Source organism: Trichechus manatus, unplaced genomic scaffold (genome assembly GCF_000243295.1).
Source record: "Trichechus manatus latirostris isolate Lorelei unplaced genomic scaffold, TriManLat1.0 scaffold00008, whole genome shotgun sequence".
In the NCBI taxonomy this organism is placed as follows: Eukaryota; Metazoa; Chordata; class Mammalia; order Sirenia; family Trichechidae; genus Trichechus; species Trichechus manatus.
In genome coordinates this window covers 25279015-25298993 of record NW_004443944.1, presented here as the reverse complement: position 1 = coordinate 25298993, position 19979 = coordinate 25279015, and the positions used below count along the sequence as shown (strand labels likewise).

The 19979-nt window shown below is 48.8% G+C and overlaps 1 protein-coding gene across 1 annotated transcript in view; it reads left to right on the top strand.

Annotated features, from left to right (window-relative positions):
* The window catches only part of PPP1R16B (protein phosphatase 1 regulatory subunit 16B), a 106883-nt gene extending 89236 nt beyond the window's left edge, over nucleotides 1-17647 (top strand). Inside the window, exons 5-11 of the mRNA XM_004370347.2 lie at nucleotides 725-828; nucleotides 2583-2707; nucleotides 6109-6234; nucleotides 6800-6875; nucleotides 7700-7829; nucleotides 7923-8088; nucleotides 12863-17647. Of these exons, the coding sequence (XP_004370404.1) occupies nucleotides 725-828; nucleotides 2583-2707; nucleotides 6109-6234; nucleotides 6800-6875; nucleotides 7700-7829; nucleotides 7923-8088; nucleotides 12863-13372 (1237 nt within the window). The 3' untranslated portion in view covers nucleotides 13373-17647. The remainder of the gene's footprint in view (nucleotides 1-724; nucleotides 829-2582; nucleotides 2708-6108; nucleotides 6235-6799; nucleotides 6876-7699; nucleotides 7830-7922; nucleotides 8089-12862) is intronic.
* The last annotated feature ends 2332 nt before the right edge of the window (nucleotides 17648-19979 follow it).

Genomic DNA, 19979 nt, shown 5'->3' with positions numbered 1-19979 from the left:
GGACCATGAGGAGGGAACCATGCTTGTGAACCACTGGCCCAAAGGGCACATTCTACCAGGGAGCCCCAAGGCTGTGTCCTGCCCCTGCCCTGGCTAGCCTTTTGGGTAGGGACTTGGTTGAGGAGGTCAAGGATGTTTTTGCATGTAGGCAAAGATTGACATAGAACATGGAGAAGTGAAAAGAGCTGGGACGTGAGAGACTAGTTTGAGTTTTGACCTACCACATCCTAGCTGTGTGACCCTGGCCAAGTTACCAAACCTCTCTGAGCCTCTGTTTTCCCTCGAGTGAGATGAGGCTAATAGAACCAACCCCAGAGGACTGTTATGAGGATTAAATAAGATGATGTGGGTAAAGGAATTAAACCATGGCTGGCTCTAAGCAGGTGCCTGATGAACGGTGCTACTGTTAATATTTTTATTATTGTCACCAGGGAGGACGTTGACATCTGTCCTCAAGGGCCTATCTGCTGATTCAACAGAGCAGGAAGCTGGGGGAGGTCTGCAAGGGTAGCTCTCCCGGGACCTTGGACTGCCCCCCACCCCTGGATGCTGAGGCTGCTGTGCTCACTCTGGCTGTATGGTGGGCAGAGCCCAACATCACCTTGCTGGGGTTGTGGGTGCTGGTGTGCATGTTGAGTTCAGGGGTAAGAGGCCAGAGGGCAGAGGCAGCCCAGACCAACCCTAGCCACACCTACTGGCCTTCACCTTGTCCCTTTCTCTGCAGTGGGGCCGACTTGCTCGCCGTCAACTCTGACGGGAACATGCCGTATGACCTCTGCGAGGATGAGCCCACCCTGGATGTCATCGAGACCTGCATGGCCTACCAGGGTAAGGGTGGGCCAGCATGCTGTAGAGGGGCATGCAGTGCTGCAGTGAGCGTCGCTTACATGAATGCTAGTGAACAAACTAGCTGGCTACCTGCTGGTGCCTGCCTGCCCCATGCTAAGCCCTCAATAAACAGGATAGGTTCTCATTACTAATGTTATCTGCGTGATTACCGAGATGAGGACTGGCAAACCTGTGCTGTGCAGAAGGAGGTATTGTTCTCATCCCTGTCACCCACACACACAGGCGGCCTCAGCTGGCCTTGTCTCCTCTTCATCAGCTGTAACAATCCAATTCAGTAAACATTCACAATAAAGATATATTCTCATTTAGGAAAATAATAAAAAATCAAGAACATTTGCAGTGCCTGCTCTGTGCCAGGCACCACACTGGCTGCCAGGGCCCAGATAAACAAGATGTGGGCTGTTCACGGCTCCCAAATGAGATTCAGAGAGGAAACAAACGTGGTAATCGGAGAGGCCTGCCTGTCCCCCATCCACCCCATACTCGCTTCTGGAGGCCTTCTCAGAGATATGGCTCAAATTCGTCCCCGGGCTGCATCCCTAAGGTACTGGCCGACCCTGCCCTTGGTGCTTCTCCCTAGATCCCTGCAGTCACCATCGAGGTCGTCTCCCTGTTCCTGCCACCCAGGCGTTTCCTTTCCCTCTCCTACAGAGCTTCTTAACAATTTTTGTGCCAGACTGGCGAATCTATGGACCGCTTCTCAGAATGATGTTTTTAAATGCAGTTATAAAATCATAGAATTATAAAGGAAGCCAATTATATTAAAATATAACTGCCAAAATAATTTTTAAAATGTATGCTGTAGAACTTTATTAGTTCATTAAATAATAAGATCACATGATACATAAATATCTGTGGTTTCTGTTGGTGACAGAATCAAGCACTGCTAATGTGGGTTTTGCCTACATTCATAATGGAAGGGAATGGTAAATTTCATTTAAAGGTTAGTGAAAATAAATGTGATTTTTTTTTCTCCGTTCAAGTTTATAGACCTCTTCTGAATTCTATCCAAGAACCCTTGATCTAATAGACTCCTTTTTAGAGCATATAACCCCTCTCCTTAAATACCATCAGTAGCTGCCAGTAACACTTAAACTTATTAGCCAGACATTCAGGGCTATGAAATGTCTTTCTGGGTCCCACTACCTCAATTTACTTAACTCTTCATTCAAACGTAATATATTCATTAATTCGGTCACTCTTGCAACAAAAATGTATCGAACATTGTTCCTGGTGCTGTGAACACACCGTTTTCAAGCCTCATGGAGTTTATACTCTAGTGGGGAGTCAGGCAAAAAATAAGTCAACAGGAAATATTAAAGTTAGCAAAGCATGAAGGGAACTAAGAGGGCCTGGTGAGATAGGCTGGTCAGGGGAGGCCCTCTGGGAGGTGATCCCAGCTGGAACCTAGAGGATGAGACAGAGCTGGCCATTTGAGCAGCTGGAGGTGGGTAGGTGGGTGGCAGCGATTTCCAGGTAGAACAGCATGCCCGAAGTAACCAATATGAAGGTAGTGCCTACTGGGTGACAGGCAGAATGGCCCTCATTCTGTGGGCCAGCACGTGGCATTTGTGTTCATTGGGCCTGGGGAACACAGTGACCTATGGGTATGTCTTTCTGCCCCTTTGACTGGCACACCCTGGGGAACAGGAGTCATGCCCCCTCATCTGCCCTGCCCTGCCCTCCCCCCTAGGCCTGGGGATGCTGAATAAAACCCCCTTTCTCCATTGCAGGCATCACCCAAGAGAAAATCAATGAGATGCGGGCAGCACCCGAGCAGCAGATGATTGGGGACATCCATTGTATGATTGCAGCTGGCCAGGACCTTGACTGGATAGATGCCCAGGGTGCCACACTGGTGAGGAGATGGGCCAGGCTGGTTTGGACTGGGGGCGCCAGTACCAGAACCAAGGCCAGCCGGGGCTGAGGTGGGCCAGCACTGAGTGGGGACCAGACCTATACAGTTGGGGCCTGTCTGTGGCCTAGGATCTCCTCCAGATCCCCTTTGGGGCTGGGGTGGCCCCTGGAATATGGAGGGTTAGCAGAGCAGGGATCAGTCTCTTTGAGAACCTGGCTACTCTTAGCTGGGGCTGGAGTCTCAGGAACCCTGGGTGGGAGGCTTGACTCTTCTATCCACCTGTTCCTTCTCCAAATTTCTCCTTCTCCTCAGCTTCCAGGTGTCCAGTTCTGAGTTCATTACTTCCCCCCTCCTCCAGTCATCCCCCCATCAAGGATCAGCACTACCATTCAGCTACTCACCCATGCCACTTTGCTCTGCACTATCCATTCCCCTGCTTCAGTGTCTCCTTTCTTCTCATGCCATAACTGCCTTGCCTCTCTATTTCTGCAACAGCCTCTCCTCTGGGTTGCCTGACTTCAGAGTCCAGACACCCCCAGTCATCCATCCATCTGTTTATCCATTCATCCATCCATCCATCCATCCATCAGTCTGTCCATCAGTTCATTCATCCACTGGTTCATCGATCCATCCGTCCATCCATCCATGGGTCTATCCATTCATCAGCTGGCCCTTCCTTCCTCCCTTCCTTTCCTCCCCCTCTTTCTCCCTCCTTCCTTCCTTTCTTCCTTCCACTCTCCCTTCCTGTCAACAAACCTCCTCTGTGCCATAAGGAGTCCCTGGGAGGCAGTTAAGCTCTCACCTAACTGAAAAGTTGTTGGTTTGAACCCACCCAGAGGCTCCTTGGAAGACAGGCCTGGTGATCTGCTTCCAAAAGGTCATAACCTTGAAAACCCCGTGAAGCATAGTTCTACTCTGAAACACATGGGTCACAATGAGTTGAATTCAACTTGATGGCATCTGGTTAAATTTCTTTTTTTTTTTTTCTTTCTCTCTCTTTCTCTCTATACTACATGCTTTACTAGAGTAATAGAGCCTTCTTCAATGTCAAAGCTGCCTGGTTAACTCCATCTCACTCTTTCAGCTCATGTCAGTGACCCAGGGAAACCCTCTCTGACCTCTCCTCATTAGTTCTCATAGCACAATGCAACCCAGTATTGGAGAGGGTCAGCACTGCAGCTTCTAAACCAGAACAAGAGTGTGGCAGGGGAAGTAGCCCCCTGATGGCTGAATGCTGCACCAGGCTTGGGCTCCATCCTGGTCATAGGAACTCAGGGCTCAGGGTTGAGCTCACCAGGAAGGGCCCACCAAGTTCCCCTCACTGTCCCTTAGGGCTGACCTGGTGGCCCAGGTGTGATAACTGGGCTTCTCCCATCCTGAGCCCCACCCTCTGCCTCATGCACATTTCTGTTAACTGGGTCCCGGCTCAGATCACCTGCTCAGCCCAGCACTCAAGACTGGGGACAGATGGTGAGACTGAATGCTGTGGTCTGAAGTTCAGGCCAGGCTATACCAGGACATCACCCACCCTGGCTGGAACCCCACTGGGTCTGTGGCTGGGCCCTCTAGACACAGGGCCTTGATGTCCTGGGCTGAGGCTGGCCTCAGGCGGCCCCACCCACACAGGCTGGACACGTGCCAGGTCTCAGGTCTTCCCAGGAAGGTGAAGATAATAATCCCTTCCTCTCAGGGTTTTGTGAGGATTAAATGAGATTCTGCATGTAGGTGCTTAGCCCAGAGTCCATAAACTTTCAATAGATGTTAGCAATTGTCATCATTATTATTATCAATATCTCAGTCATCTCTTTTTATTCCCAGCTTAAGTACTGAGGCCCCAACAGTTTAATGTCTTGCCGGCTGACCAGGTGTCATTCTCCAAAACTGGCAAACATCAGACATTTATGAATCAGATAATTATATTAGTTATGTGTGCCTGTACCAAATCACACTCTGGATTTAGTCTGAGAGAAAAAAAAAAGACAGAGAGCGAGAGAAAAGAAGGGAAAACCTCTTTGCCAGAGCCTCACAGCCTAGCAGCCATAACCTAGCATAGCATGTGACCATCAGGCCATGCTCTGAAGTGTCACTTCCTGAGGCCATGCCTTCTCTGTCCCACTGGCTCTGCTGCCCCAGGCCTCAGCCCCCCTTGGGTCCTCTGGTTTCTTCACCTCCCAGCCAGTAGATCCGCTGGCCTCCCTGGGCTCTCCCCTCTATCTCCTACTTGCTTGGGCAGTTGGTTTCTCTTTGCCTCACCTCCTTCTCCCTCCTTCATTCATTCCCCTGGTACACCTTGTCATCATGTAGGGCCCTCTGTAAGAAGGTGCATCCCTTACTGAGTGCTCACCATGTGCTAAGAACTTTGTGTATTTTCTGGGAGATGTTGTTGTTGTTGTCTTGTGCCATCGAGTCAATTCCAACTCATTATAGATGCTTTTATCATCTCCATTGAACAAGTAGGACAGCTGAGGTGACGGCCATTACTGGAAGCCTTGAATGGTGCCAGATAGAAGAGTGGGGACCTCAACGTGGGCCTTTCCCTTATTGAGTGTATTAGTTATCTATTGCTGCATAACAAACTAGACTCCACATCTTAAAACAACAATAAACAATTAATTACCATATAATTCTGTGGGTCGCAGAATTGGGAACAGATTAGCTGGATAGTTCTGGCTTGGAGTCTCTCATGAGGCTGCAGTCATGATATTGGCCAAGGATGTAGTCATCTGAAGGTTTGACTAGGGCTAAGAGGAACTATTTCCAAGATGGCTCACTTACGTGGCTGGCAAGTTAGCATGGCATTTGGCAGGAGGCCTCAGTTTCTTGCCTCCTTAGGACCTTTCCTTAAGTTACTTGAGTGTCCTCACCACATGGTGACTGTCTTCCCCTAGAATGAGTGATCCAAGAGAGTATAAGGCAGGAGCAGCAATGCCTTTTATGACCTAGCCTCAAATCATACACCACCACTTCCACAATATCTTGTTTGTTAGAAGTGAGTCCCTCGATCTGGGCCACATTCAAGGGGAGAATAATTAGGCTCCTTCTTTTAAAGGGAGGAGTATCAAATAATTTGTAGACATATTTTAAAACCACTATATTGGACCTCTGAGACACCTTCCTGCAGGTCTCAGCACATAGTAGGGGTTCAGTAAATGCTGTTGCCTTAACCACATGGGCTCCAAGACCAACCACAGGAGAGAAGAGCTCACCTTTTTGTTTCCCTCCTAGGTCCATATTTCAGGCTTAAAGAGCCTCTGGAATGTAGCTGGTATTTCCACCTCATACTGTTCTGTTCTGCTGGCCCCAAGAATGCTCTGGGACTTGGGTGGGGGAGAGGGATACCTGACCTTCAAAAGTGGGGCCAGCCCCCGCTAGAGAATGCTCACCTCTTCTCTTTCCTCCAGCTGCACATAGCTGGAGCCAATGGATACCTGCGGGCAGCCGAGCTCCTCCTGGACCACGGAGTGCGCGTGGATGTGAAGGACTGGGATGGTTGGGAACCCCTGCATGCAGCTGCCTTCTGGGGACAGGTAGTGCCCACCCACAGGGCTGTGGGGCTGGCCATTACGGGGTCAACTTGCTGTCACCAAGTCCTTTGGGCTGCCAGTTGGTTCAAAAAAAAAGCACAAGACCCACTTAAGGTGTTGACTGTAGTTAGGATGTGGGATATAAAAAGGCCTAAAGAGTTTGCGAAAACGCTTGACAAGTTATGTCCTAACAGGATCATAATCAAGCTTGCAAAACTAGAAACTCCCAATGTTTCTGCATTGAGTGGTTTCTTGATTTCTTTCCCAGATACAAAACTCTGATTACAGCCTACCCAAGTCCTCCTTTGACACCTGACAGCACTAGAGTCACAGCTGACTCCTTTATCTGCCACTTGGCCTAAGCGTTCTTGGAGGAACTGCAAAGCCCTGTGGGCATTCCATCTGCCAGGATTCCCACCTTAGCTCCAGGGTGCAGGGCCTTCCCTGGGAGTGAGCTTTGCCCCACAATTCTTTGGGTCACTTCGTAAGAAGCCTTGGCCACTTTCTCCACTTCCTAGACTTTCTGAGCCCTGGGCAGGGGAAACATGGGCTTCTTCCTACATTTCAGATGCAGATGGCAGAGCTGTTGGTGTCCCATGGGGCCAGTCTCAGTGCTAGGACATCCATGGATGAGATGCCAATAGGTAAGTCCAGCATAAGACCTGGTGTGTCATCAATTTTTTGATTGGTGAAGGGATAAATGGATGAATATATGGTTGGGTGGATTGATGGATTCATGTGTGGATTGATAGATGAATAAATGAATGAATAAATTAATGGATGGTAAATTAGTAAATGGACAGATGGGTGGATAGATAAATGTATAGATGATGAATAAATGAGTAGATAAGTAGATGAATAAATGGATGGATAAGTGGATGACTGGAGGGGTGGGTTGATGGGTAGATGTGATGATGGGTGGCTGGCTGACTGGCTGGCTGGCTGGCTGGATGCGCGCATGCATGCATGGATGGATGGATGGATGGATGGGTAGAGTGTAAATCTATGGATGGAAGACTGGGTTAGTAAGTAGGTAGATAGATGAATGAAGGAATTAGGTAGGTTGAGTGGGTGGGGGTTATGGATTTCTCAGCATCGCCACATTATTTCTTGCTGGGGTACCTACTTGTTTTTTTTGATACTTCTCTTATCATCGGAGAGTTGATGACTTCTCTTGGAAGTAGTCAAAGGTGTGGGAGTCCCTCGGTCATAACTGGGAAACTTAGGAGTTGTAACTATGCATGGAACCTGGGTTTCCCATTCCTATATTCCTCTAAGGATTGAGTTGTAACCGATAAGTAAGGCTGCTATTGTTTCCTGCCCTCCCTGCATGCCTTAAAAGATGCTGGGATAATGCTGGGGAGCTTTCAGTGGGCTGGGGTGGCAGGTCTTCAGATCTAGAGCACCCTCTCGGGCCACAGGCTCCTTCCCTGTCCCCTCCCTCACACTGGCTCCCCTGCCTCTTCAGACCTATGTGAGGAGGAGGAGTTCAAGGTCCTGCTGCTGGAGCTGAAACACAAGCATGACGTGATCATGAAGTCACAGCTGAGGCACAAGTCATCCTTGAGCCGGAGGACATCCAGCGCGGGCAGCCGTGGGTGAGTCAGGGGGCAGAGCAGCCAGGGCTTCCCATGCTTGCTCTGCCTGTGGTTTCTGGGCACAGCCACCCAGCATCCCCTCTGTCCCCTCAGGAAGGTGGTACGTCGAGCCAGCCTGTCAGACAGGACCAACCTGTACAGGAAGGAGTACGAGGGAGAGGCCATACTGTGGCAGCAGCGGAGTGCATCAGAGGATCGAACCTCCATGTACAACGGGGACATCAGGGAGACCAGGACAGACCAGGAGAACAAGGACCCTGTGAGTGGCCTCATTCCCTGCCCCAGTGTCAGCCGCTGCCTTTGAAGGAAGACAGGGTCCCAACCTGGCCTTGGCGCTTCATCTCAGAGCCTTCAGAGGGAGATTAGCTGGGCAGTGCCCTAAACCACCTGGAACCAGCCTGAGGGCAGTGACTACTATAGTTAGTGAGGTGATCCTATGTGTCCCACCCCTCAAAGCGTTTTTAGAGTCAGAGCTGAGGGCTCTGGCACACAGGAGGGTCTCTATAGTTAACAGGGAGCAAGCAGGTGACCACCGTGTCCCTGCCTGGGCTCCAGCAGATCCAGTTTAGGCTTCCCAGAAGAGGAGGATCAGTAAGGCAGCTGCCCGAGATCAAAGGACACCAAAATGTTTCTTTTTGTTTTGTTTTTTTCCCCTGGAAATATAACAAGATGTCAAGAATTGTGTTTACCAGAATACGTTTAGTTGGAAGAAATTTTTTGAAAAACTAAGTAGGGTGCTGGTAGGACCTGTAAGAAGCCTGCTCCAGTAGCAGCCTGGGCTTTAAACTGCTCTCCCGAGAGGATGCTATGTTAGTTTCCTGGGGCTGCTGTGACAAATAACCACTAACCTGGTAGCATAAAACAATAGAAATATATTCTCTCATACTTCTGGAGGCCAGAAATCCAAAATCGAGGAGTCAGCAGGGTTAGTTCCTCCTGGGGGCTCTGAATCAGAACCTGTCCCATGCCTCTCTTCTAGCTTCTGATGGCCCCATATGCTTGGGTTGTGGCGGCATAACTTCAATCTCTGCCTTCGTCTTCACATGGCTTCTTCTTATAAGGATACCAGTCATTGGATTAGGGCCCACTCCCCCTCAGTTTGACCTCACCTTAACTCAGTTAATTACATCTGCATAGCCTTATTTCCAAATGAAGTCACTTTCTGAGGTTCCAGGTAGACCTGAATTTTGGGGGACACTATTCAACCCAGTACGGATCCACTCAGGTCCACGTATGGTGTTGTCTTGCTGAGTGGGATGAGCAAGTTTGGGGCCAGAGCGGAATTGCTGGAGACAAGTGGGAATAGGCTGACTACCAGTAGCAGCCTGGCTTTTTGACTCTTCTACTACACAGTGAGCAGCTGAACACATTTTTAGAGAGTGTTGCTTTGGTGGAATGCAAAATGATTAGCTGCCCAGAGTGGCGACATGTCTCAGTGGGACCCTGCTTTCTTCTCAGTCACATGCAGGCTTGTCTCACCAGCAGTAGTGAAGGCAGCTGACAAAGGGAATCCCCATCAAAGCTGCTGGCTGGGGATAGAGATGGCACACACAGAGGCTCTGTTCTGCATAGTCCCTAAACTTGGGGATTGGTGAGAAAAGGAGGGTAAATCAAAATCAAACAGCATTTTAGACACCTTCCAGCTATGCTTTATTTTTTTCTTTGTGATTGGGGTGTAATTTATGTGCAATAAAGTACACAACTCTTAAATGAATTTTTACAAAAGTGCACACCCATGCAACCACCATCCAGATGAATGTATACAACATTTCCATCACCCTAGAAGGCTCTCTCGTTTCCCCTCCGAGTTAGGCCCTCCCCACCCACAGCCCAGCGGTCACCTCTGTTTTGACTTGGAGCACTAAAGATTAATTTTGTCAGTTCTTAAACTGTGTATGTGCCAGCACATAGTCCCTTGGGTCTGTTATTTTATATCTGTGAGATTCATCCAAGCTGTAGCAGGTAGTAGTAGCTCATTCTTTTTCATTTGCTCTGCAGAATTCTTTTGTTGGAATAGACCACAACTTAGGTATCCATTTTTCTATTGATGGATAATTGGGTTGTTCCCAGTTTTGGGCTATTATGGATACAGCTGCTATGGAAATTCTTGTACATTTTTTTGTGGATGTAAGCACTATTTTCTGTTGAGTATGTACTCTGGAATGCAGTGTAGGTCCTGGGGTAGGCATATGTTTAGCTTTAGTAGGTACAGCCAGCCAATTTCCCAAAGTGATTGTACCAATCTGTCCTCCCGTCAGCAGGTATGGGAGTTTCTTGCTAACCGTTGGTATAGTCAATCCTTTTAATTTGAGCCATCCTGGTGGGGTTGTTGTGGTAGTTCACATTTTAAACTTGTGTTTCCCTGATGATGGATGGTGTTGAACACATTTTCAGGTGCTTATTGGCCATTGCTCTTTTGTGCAACATCTGTTCATCTTTTGCTCATTTTTTGTCAGGTTCTTTATCTTTTCCTTATTGATTTGTAGGAGAGACAGAGATTCTAAAGAAATCCTCATGAGAACACCCCTTCGTCGCTCGTACTTTGTCCTTGTGTTCATTCAGATCTCAGGCCCCAGGACTCCCCTAGAAGTGCCCCTTGATGTGGAGTCTCATAAATCGTAAACCCTGTAGTGAGTGGGGTTGAGGGGTACAGGTACTGGAAGCCACCCTCAGTTAGACCTGATGTTTATTAATTTCTAGGGCCTCCTCAGTAGGCTGCTGTTTGTTTGGGGTTTGGTGAGGGTAAGCAGATGGGTTACTTTGCCTTTGAAGTTGGGATTTCAGGCCTGGGGAGGAGAAGAGAGGGTACAGAGGTGGCATAGCCAGAAGCAGGCTGTCCTTCACCCCAGTTACCCAGTCCAGTCCTAAGGCACCTGTCAGGTGCGGGGCCCCAGATTCCGGCCCCAGCCCTGGAGGGAACAAGATTGAAGGGCACAGCTGCAAAGCCCAAAGCTTGTTCCTTTTCCTTCCCTAGCCCTGTCAAGGCTTTAGGTGACTGCAGCAATGTGATAGTCTCTAAGGTAGGGATTCTCAAAGTGTGGTCCCTGGACCAGCAGCAGCAGCATCACCTGGGCACTTGTTAGAAATGCACATTCTCAGGCCCCACCCCAGACCTTCTGAATCTGAAACCCCAGGGCTGGAGTCCAGCAGTGTGTGTTTTAACAAGTCCTCCAGGTGATTCTGATGCACACAAGAACTTGAGAACCACTTATTTAAGGGTGTGTTGCTCAGCCGGCTCCCCAGGTCAGATTTCTGCTAAGGCTTCGTAAGCCCCCAGAGCTGGCTTTGGTACAGCTTTTTGGCAGAGAGAACTCCCTGGTCCTAGGCACAGCAGGATAGGATAGGCCCAGTCACTTCAACCAGTTGTTCTTAAACTTAACTGCATAATAAAATCAACAGAGTAGGTGTTTTGTTTTAATTCTGATATCTAGGTTGCAATCTAAGCTGATTAAATCAGAATTGTGGGTTGAAACCCAGGCATCATATATATGTATTTTTAACTTCCCAGATGATCCCAGTGTGCAGCCAAGGCTGAGAACCTGTCTTAGATCCCAGCTACTCAAAGCATTGGCCAGAACTTTTTTAAAATGCTGAATCTCTGGCCCCAACCCAGACCCACTGAATCAGAACATGCCTTTTAACAAGATCCCCACGTGACTTGTATTAAAGTTTAAGATGTGCCAACTTAGACCACCAAGAATCTGTCCCCCACTCTTAGCTCAAGTAGATACAAAAGACTAAACAGGCAGCTTCTGTCCGGAGGTGGGATGGGAAGGCAGAGAGGGTTAGGAGCTGGGTGAATGGACATGGGGAATCAGGGGTGGAAAGGAAGAGTGTGCTGTCACAGTATGGGGAGAACAACTAGGGTCAGGTAGCAATGTATGTATAAATTTTTGTATGGGGAAAAAATAAAAAATAAAGAATCTGTCCCCCACATGGCATCAGTCTGCCTGCATAGTTCAGAGGGAGCCATAAAAAAATAAACACACAGGCACATGCATGCACGTGTGCACACACACGTACACACACACACACACACACACACATATACACACACACACACACACACACACACACACAAATGGAAGCTTACTATGGAAAATGGCCCTCACCTTACCATATTTTAACCTAATTATATACTTCTTGGGGTTCTTTCCATGTCAGCACATACAGATTTTTTTTTTTTTTTTTTTTTTAACCAGCTACAGAGCATTCCAACACCAGCGCTTGCCATAGTTTACCACTTGGCTAAAGACGAAACATAGCTTCCTTTCAGGCTTTCCTCCCATGAGCGAGTATATCTGCGGACCAGAGTCCTAGAAATGGAGTTGCCTACACAAAGTGTACATTCTTCTTTAGTTCTTTCTCTTTTAACATTAATGCGTAATGCTAAATTGTCCTCCAAAGAGGTTATGGCTTTTCACACTCCACCTTTGCCAATACTGGATAATAAACTTTTTTTATATTTGCCAGTGTGATAGGTAAAAATGATATTTTGTTGTTTTAATTTTTATGTCATTATTAGTGAAGTTGAATATTATTTTATATGTTTATATCCTATATAAATATATATATAAACCAACTAAAAAAAGACCAACCACCCAACAGAAAAAAATAGTCAAAGCACACTAATATGTAGCTCACAGCAAATATATATATGTATATATATGTGTGTGCATATATACGTATATATATATATGTCTGTTGGTTCAAACGATTAACACGCTCAGCTGCTAACCGAAAAGTTGGTGGTTTGAGTCCACCAGAGGCACCTCGGAAGAAAGCCCTGGTGATCTACTTCTGAAAAATCAGTTATTGAAAACCCTATGGAGCACAGTTCTACTCTGATACACACAGGGTCACCATCAATTGGAGTTGACTCGGTGGCAATTTTTTTTTTTCTTTTTTATGTTACCGAGCAAGGGAAAATGGATGGGGACAGGTCCAAGCTATAATGCCCTCAGCACAGGTGCAGGTGGGTAGTGGGTTTAGATCCTCCAGCCAGCTGGTAATGTTGTCCTTCTCACTCTCAGAACCCCAGGCTGGAGAAGCCTGTGCTGCTCTCCGAATTTTCTACCAAGATCCCACGGGGTGAACTGGACATGCCTGTTGAGAATGGCCTCCGGGCTCCGGTCAGCACCTACCAGTATGCACTGTCCAACGGGGATGTCTGGAAGGTACATGAGGTGCCCGACTACAGTGTGGCCTATGGCAACCCTGGCATGGCTGATGCCACCCCACCTTGGAGCGGCTACAAGGAGCAGAGCCCCCAGACGCTTCTGGAGCTGAAGCGGCAGCGAGCTGCAGCCAAGCTGCTCAGCCACCCCTTCCTCAGCACCCACCTGGGCAGCAGCATGGCCAGGACGGGTGAGGGCAGCAGTGAAGGCAAGGCCCCCTTGATCGGAGGCAGAACTTCCCCGTACAGCGCCAATGGGACCTCGGTGTACTACACTGTCACCAGCGGGGATCCCCCGCTCTTGAAGTTCAAAGCCCCCATGGAGGAGATGGAGGAGAAGGTCCATGGCTGCTGCCGCATCTCCTAGTCTCTGTGTGATGGAGGAGAGATATGCCTGGCAGGGCTCCCTGGGATCCAGGCCAGCCCAGCAGCGCTCCCTGGGATCCAGGCTAGCCCAGCAGCCCTGGCTTGGGGAGGCACCCAAGGGCAGCTGGCGGGAGGTGGGCTCTGCTGTCCAGAGGAGCGCTGACCCCACCTCTCACCCAGCTGCCCATAGCATCGCCACTCCCCATGGTCTGCTTCCTGCTGTGTTGTCTGCTGTCTGACACAAGGCCCATATGTGGACCCCGACTCACCCTGCTCTCAGATTTTGGGAGGACAGGCTTGGGATGACAGTTCTGTTCTTGGTAAAGGCTTCTCTGGACCAGTACTTGCATGTCACTTATCAACACACACACACTCACACACTCAATCAACTTGTGCAGGAATGATGCTCCTGGGCTCATGGGAAGCAGGCAGGGCTGAGTGAATTTAGGGGCTATTCTCAAGAGGATTGAGGTTAAGACTCAAGAGTTCAGTCACCACCGCCAATGTGGCTACAGCAGGGGAGGGACCCTGATACCCTGCTAAGCTGCTAAGCTGAGACCCACAGTCCTACTCAGAGTCATCCACTGTCTGGGCCACCACCCACACCTGGCAGGGCCAGAAGTCCTCTCTCTGTTCAGAGGGAGCCACGAATCCACATGGCTAGATAAGGTGGGTGTGGACCTGCTCCCCACAGCCCTGCTGAGTAAGTCCTCCTGCCCATGCCAGGAACCAGCTGTGTGACCACTCAGGGGCCGAGGTGGAAAACCAGGCTCTCTCATTCCTGGAATAATCCAAATCACAGTTTGCTCTTGGATGGAAGTATCAAAAGGGAGGCAAAGTCAGGGTTTCCACAGGTGCGTTTGATAAACCAGTTCTTTCCGGCGGTGAAGCCCCAGGGGAGAATGAACTGAATGTGCTCTCTGTCGTGGATAATAGGGTGGCCATATGTGTTACTGGTTGTCGTTGGAAAAATGAAGCCCAGTGAAGAGTTTCTGTCGGAAGGACTTTTCCAGGGAGAGGGCTGAGTTCATGTTAATTTCTGAAAACCTCTCTGGTAACCGTGACAGAACCCAGCACTCTGGCCGATCCTTGTGAATATTCAGACTTTCAGGCCAGCACTCCTCAGACTGAGCCATCAGATTACAGGTAGCTGGGGCCCCCGCTCCTACTGCCTTATACATCATTCGTGTATGTAGGGTGCATACTCAGGACCCTAGGCCCAGCTTTGCCTTTTCCAGAATGCTGGGGGAGGCAAATTTGCCACCTGGCCCTTGGGAGTTCCTGCCTGGCCCAGGGGATCCCAGCCTGTTCCCACTAGAGTGATTATGCCCCAAGGCCCCAGATCCAAGGTGCCCATGGTGAACACCTGCACTGCATTTAGTGCTGGGACTGGAGGTGGGTCTCACCCCAGCCCCACAATTTTGTGGCCCCAGTCTTTCTGATGCTGGAGAGGGAGGACCACAGGGGCAGGCCACCCTCCACCTCTCGACTGCAATCTCTCATCATCTCATTTGGGATTTGTTGCTCATGAGTTAGGCGCAGTCCCCAGGTTCAGCCAAAACCACTTGGAGTAACCTACACGCTGCAGGTTTGTTCCCTGCTCTGTGCGCCTTTTATTTGTCCTAAAACTACCTCCTTAGAGCCCCCCTACCCAGGTCCAGATGCTGGGGTTTGGGGAACAAATCTGGGTTCCTTTAACCTTTGTCTTTCTGAGCCTATGAAAAATTCTTCCTGAGGGGCACCTGGGGCGGGGGGCTGGAAAAGCCCTCCTGTGCCATACCCTCGTACTAGGCTCTGCTGTCTTCCGGTCCCAGTCTCCACTATGGTCTCCATGGCCCCCATATCCCAGAGAGGAAGCTGGACCCCAAGGGACCTAGCTGATACTTTACTAGGAGCAGGGCAGCTGGGCTGGAGAGCAGAGGGCTCTGGGGAGTCACTGCGCCCCTGGTGGCCGCTGAACGCACTGAGGGTCACAGCACCAGACCCTTGGGGCCTGGGCTGGTTTGGATCCCACCCCCACCCCAACTCCAGGCCAGACCCAGTCTAGGGCAGAGGGGCGGCTCAGGAGACCACAAACAGGTGTGCGTGTCACCTCTCATGTCCCTGTGTTCTGGGGCGGGCTCTCCATCATTTCAGCCTATGGCTGGAGCAGGGCAGGGATGATCCAAAACAGACATACCTTTGGCTTCAAAACAGTATTCAGCTCAGACCGACACTGGAATTGCTCTTGAGCCGACTTGAGATGCAAGGTGGGGAGTGTCGAGGGAAGCCACAAGCTCCTCTGGAGAGAGTTATGCAGGTTTTCCGACCGGTTTGCTCAGGTGCCAGAGACTGAGGGCATTTATTGCCCTCCCTGAGCCCCATGGCCATTCCTCCTCCCCCTTGCTTCCTGTCTCCTGGGTCATTCTTCTCCCGCCCAGAAGGCTGGGAATCCCAGCTGTTCCACACCAGAAGCCAGCTTCAGGCAAAGGTGACTCTGGGCATCAGTCTGTTTTCACCCAGGGATAAACCATCCCTTTTAGGGCTTCAAGTACTTGGGGAGCTTTCCCCGTGAGTCTCTTGTGCATTGAGGGACAAGCTGGGGAATAACCTTGGGCCTGGATCATTCATTTATTCACTCCTGTAATTTCTTGAGTGGCTGCAACCTGCCAGGCACTATGTTAGGTTCTGAGCTTAAAGGATGAACAGGCAGAGTGAGGAGAACTGTTCTTCACAGTGTCATCCCTTGAGGACCTCGGCATCAGCAGCCCCATCAGTTTCCCTGGGGCAGTGACTGCATCCTGCTCCAGCATCCTTTTGCTTCCAGTTCCTCCAATCCTTAGAGTATGAAACAGCTGTCGAGGATGCCCCTGGATAACATTTATCACTAAGTGCAGATGCTGGATCTTGGTTCCAGGCAGATACCATCCCAAGTCCGTCTGGAACTTTCAGGGATAACTGCCTTCAGGCCAGCATCTCTGGTGGACCATCTAATAGGAGTTTGAGGTGATGTTGGATGAATAAGGAGGCTAGAATTTGCTGCCAAATACATCCAGGTTCTTAAAGTCATTGTCTCTTGCTTATTTTAATTAGTCATTACTTAGCCTCTTCTCCCCACCAACCTCCGAGAGGAATAGAGAGGTTCACCTTTTAACGTGAAGTCTTTCCTCTTGAGTCTGCCTCTCTCCCTGGCAGGTGTGGATTAAGGAGCTAGGTGAAGGCTTGCAAGGTTGACCAGATGCCCAGCTTCTGCTGAGCCCCAGGTCTGGTGGCCATTTCCAAAGCAGGTGCCACACTGCTCCCACCCTATGCCCCAGACAATTGAGAATTGGTGGTTGTCGCCAGATTGTGAGTTTCTGGCCAGTATTTCAGAGAACCAAACCCTGGGCCCAGGTGTACTGAAGGCTCTGGATGTAATTCTCCATCAGATACGCAGTACTGTTAGAACTGAGTGCACTGTTCCATCAGTTTCAAGGGACTTAGAAAAGTTAACAAGGGTGTGTCTGCTCTTCTGCCCACCACAGTTTGCTGGCTTTGTAATAATGAGATCGTTTTGGTTACTGGTGTCAGACACCTTTTAATCTTGAGCTCTCTCTCTGCTACCTGCCCTCCCAGAGCAGATACTGGGGTACTTTCCAGAAAGGCATTCTTTACAAGTTGCCCCGATGGATTGTATTTAATTCTTGCTACATGTAGCCTGGGGACGGCCTCCCCTCCCCCAGGGCACATAAGAGCAAAGGGAAACTGGTCAGTGATGACTCCACAGACATGACGCCCCCTTGACAGAAGCTGAAGCCCTCTCCTCGACCACAGTCTCCTGTTGGCCAGAGGGCCTGCTTCCCATGACCATTGCAAGTGCCATGGCGGGGGGCCTGGCTCTGCACACCCAGGAAAAGTCTGCAGACCCCCAGCCCTCCGCAATAATTCACCAGACCAGAAGCCACTGATGTACAGAGAACACTTAACAGAAATGTATTTTATGTGAAAAAAAATTAAAACTCTGTATACTGTATCAGCAGCTTTGTGTAAAAATGGCAATCAAAAGAGTCTAATATATTTAAAAGTTTTTTTTAAAAAAATCCTCACGGATCTTTGATATTGTATTGAAGTAACTTCCAGGTAGCTCCTCGCCATGCGGCAGTGGTGGGCCTCGTGTGCAAGACCGCGTCTCAACCACGTCCCAAACGGGCTTGTCCCGCAGTTGCTTCCAGCTGCCAAGGCCTGTGATGGAATTCGCTGTTAAGAATTTTTAATTAAGATTATTAAATTCCTTTTAATAACACCTGCTAGTGTGGCTGTGGTCACTGCTGTGAGCTCACTCCAACTGTGCTGGCTTGAAGTCACATAGACGTGGTGCCTGGGACAGAGGGTGGGTGAGGGCTCCAGGTTCCTGTCCCCACCCCTGAGGGACCTTCCAGGAGACCCCTGGAACAGAGGGAGCTCTGGGGCTTAGACATGGAACAGATGTCTTGCTAGACTGGGACATGGTGAAACCAGATGAATTCAGGAAAAGGTAAGTGGCTGAAATAACCTTCACTCTGTCAAATGTTACTTTTGAAATTAACATGTATATAATAGTATACATATGTTATGGATTGAAGTGTGTCCCCCCCAAAATATGGGTTGCAAATCCTAACCTCTATACCTGTGGTTATAATCCCATTTGGGAATGGGTTGTCTTTGTTATGTTCATGAGGCAGCAGGGCTCCGAAGCTGGTTCTTCCAGTTCGAACCCCTGCTGAGAATTTGCATTTGTAGTAAGTTTCCAGGTGATGCTAATGCCGCTGATTAGGGACCAATTCTAAGAACCACTAGTATAGCAGTGGTTCTCAAAATTTATCATACATAGGAATCACCTGGGGATCTCCTTAAACTGTAGATTTAGATTCAGTGTATCTGGGATGGAAATGCAAATTCTCAGCAGGGTGCCAACTGGAATGAACCGGTTTGAAGCCCTGTGAGGCAGGATTAGTGTAGGGTGTGTCTTGAGTTAATGTCTTTTGAGATATAAAGGAGATTGAACAAGCAAGCTAGGAAGCAGAGATGGGGGAAGATTGATGCCAAACCACATGGAGATCCCCAAGGAACCAGGAAACAAGTTGAAGTGACAAGGAGCTTCCCCCAGAGCCAATAGAGAGAGAAAGCCTTCCCCTAGAACCAGTACCCTGAATTCAGACTTCTAGCCTCTTAAGCTGTGAGAAAATAAATTTGTTTGTTAAAGTCATCCACCTGTGGTATTTTGTTATAGCAGCACTAGATAACTAAGACAACATACATACATACATATATATGTATACACACACACACACACACACACACACATATAAGGAGCCCTGCCTGGTAGCACAACAGTTAAGTGCTTGGCTGCTAACCAAAAGGTTGGTGGTTCGAACCCACCCAGCAGCGTTTCAGGAGAAAGACCTGGCAATCTGCTCCCATAAAGATTACAGCCTCGAAAACCCTGTGGGGCAGGTCTACTCTGTCACATGGGGTCGCTATGAGTCAAAAATTGACTGGATGGCACCCAACAAAAACATATATGTAAGTGGGCTTAAAAACATTCACAACCAGGTTGGGGATGAGGAGAGAATGGGAAGACATGCCTTAGCAGCAGCTGGCATTCATTCATTGCAAAGGTTTATTGACTCCTAAATAATAATAACCTCTCACGTTTATGAAGCACTTTCCAGTTTTACATATCCTATCTCATTTAGATAAAGAAGATGAGGTGTGTACATTGACTATTGGATTTAGCAATGTGGAGCTCACTGTTGACCTTGACAAGAGGTTTTGATATAGAGTAGTAGGGACAGCAACTATATATATATATATAGAAAGAGAGAGAGAGACACACACACACCCTGGGTGATGAAAACAGTCAATGCGTGTGCTCGGCTGCTAACCAAAATGCTGGCGGTTTCACTCCACCACGAGATACCTCAAAAGAAAGGCCTGGTGACCTACTTCTGAAAAATCAGCCATTCAAAACCCAGTGGAGCACAATTCTACTCTGACACACATGGGATTGCCATGAGTTGGAGTTGACTGGATGGTAACTGGTTGGGTTTTACATATACCGAAACTGTTGCCGTCAAGTCTATTCTGACTCATAGTGACCCTATAGGACAGAGTAGAACTGCCCCATAGGGTTTCCATGGAGCGGCTGGCGGATTCGAACTGCCGACTTTTTTTGGTTAGCAGTCGAGCTCTTAACCACTGTGCCACCAGGGCTCCAGTTTTATATATGTTGTTAGGTGCCATCAAGTCAGTTCCAACTCATAGTGACCCTATGTACAACAGAACAAAACACTGCCCAGTCCTGCACCATTCTCATAATCGTTGTGCTTGAGGGCATCATTGCAGCCACTGTGTCAATCCATCTGTTGAAGTTCTTCCTCTCCTTCGCTGACCCTATACTTTACCAAACATGTCCTTCTCCAGGGACTGGTGCCTCCTGATAACGTGTCCAAAGTACTTAAGATGAAGTCTTGCCATCTTTGCTTCTAAGGAGCACTCTGGCTGTACTTCTTCCAAGACAGACTTGTTTGTTCTTCTGGCAGTCCGTGGTATATTCAGTATTCTTCGCCAACACTGTAATTTGAAGGCATCAATTCTTCAGTCTTCCTTAT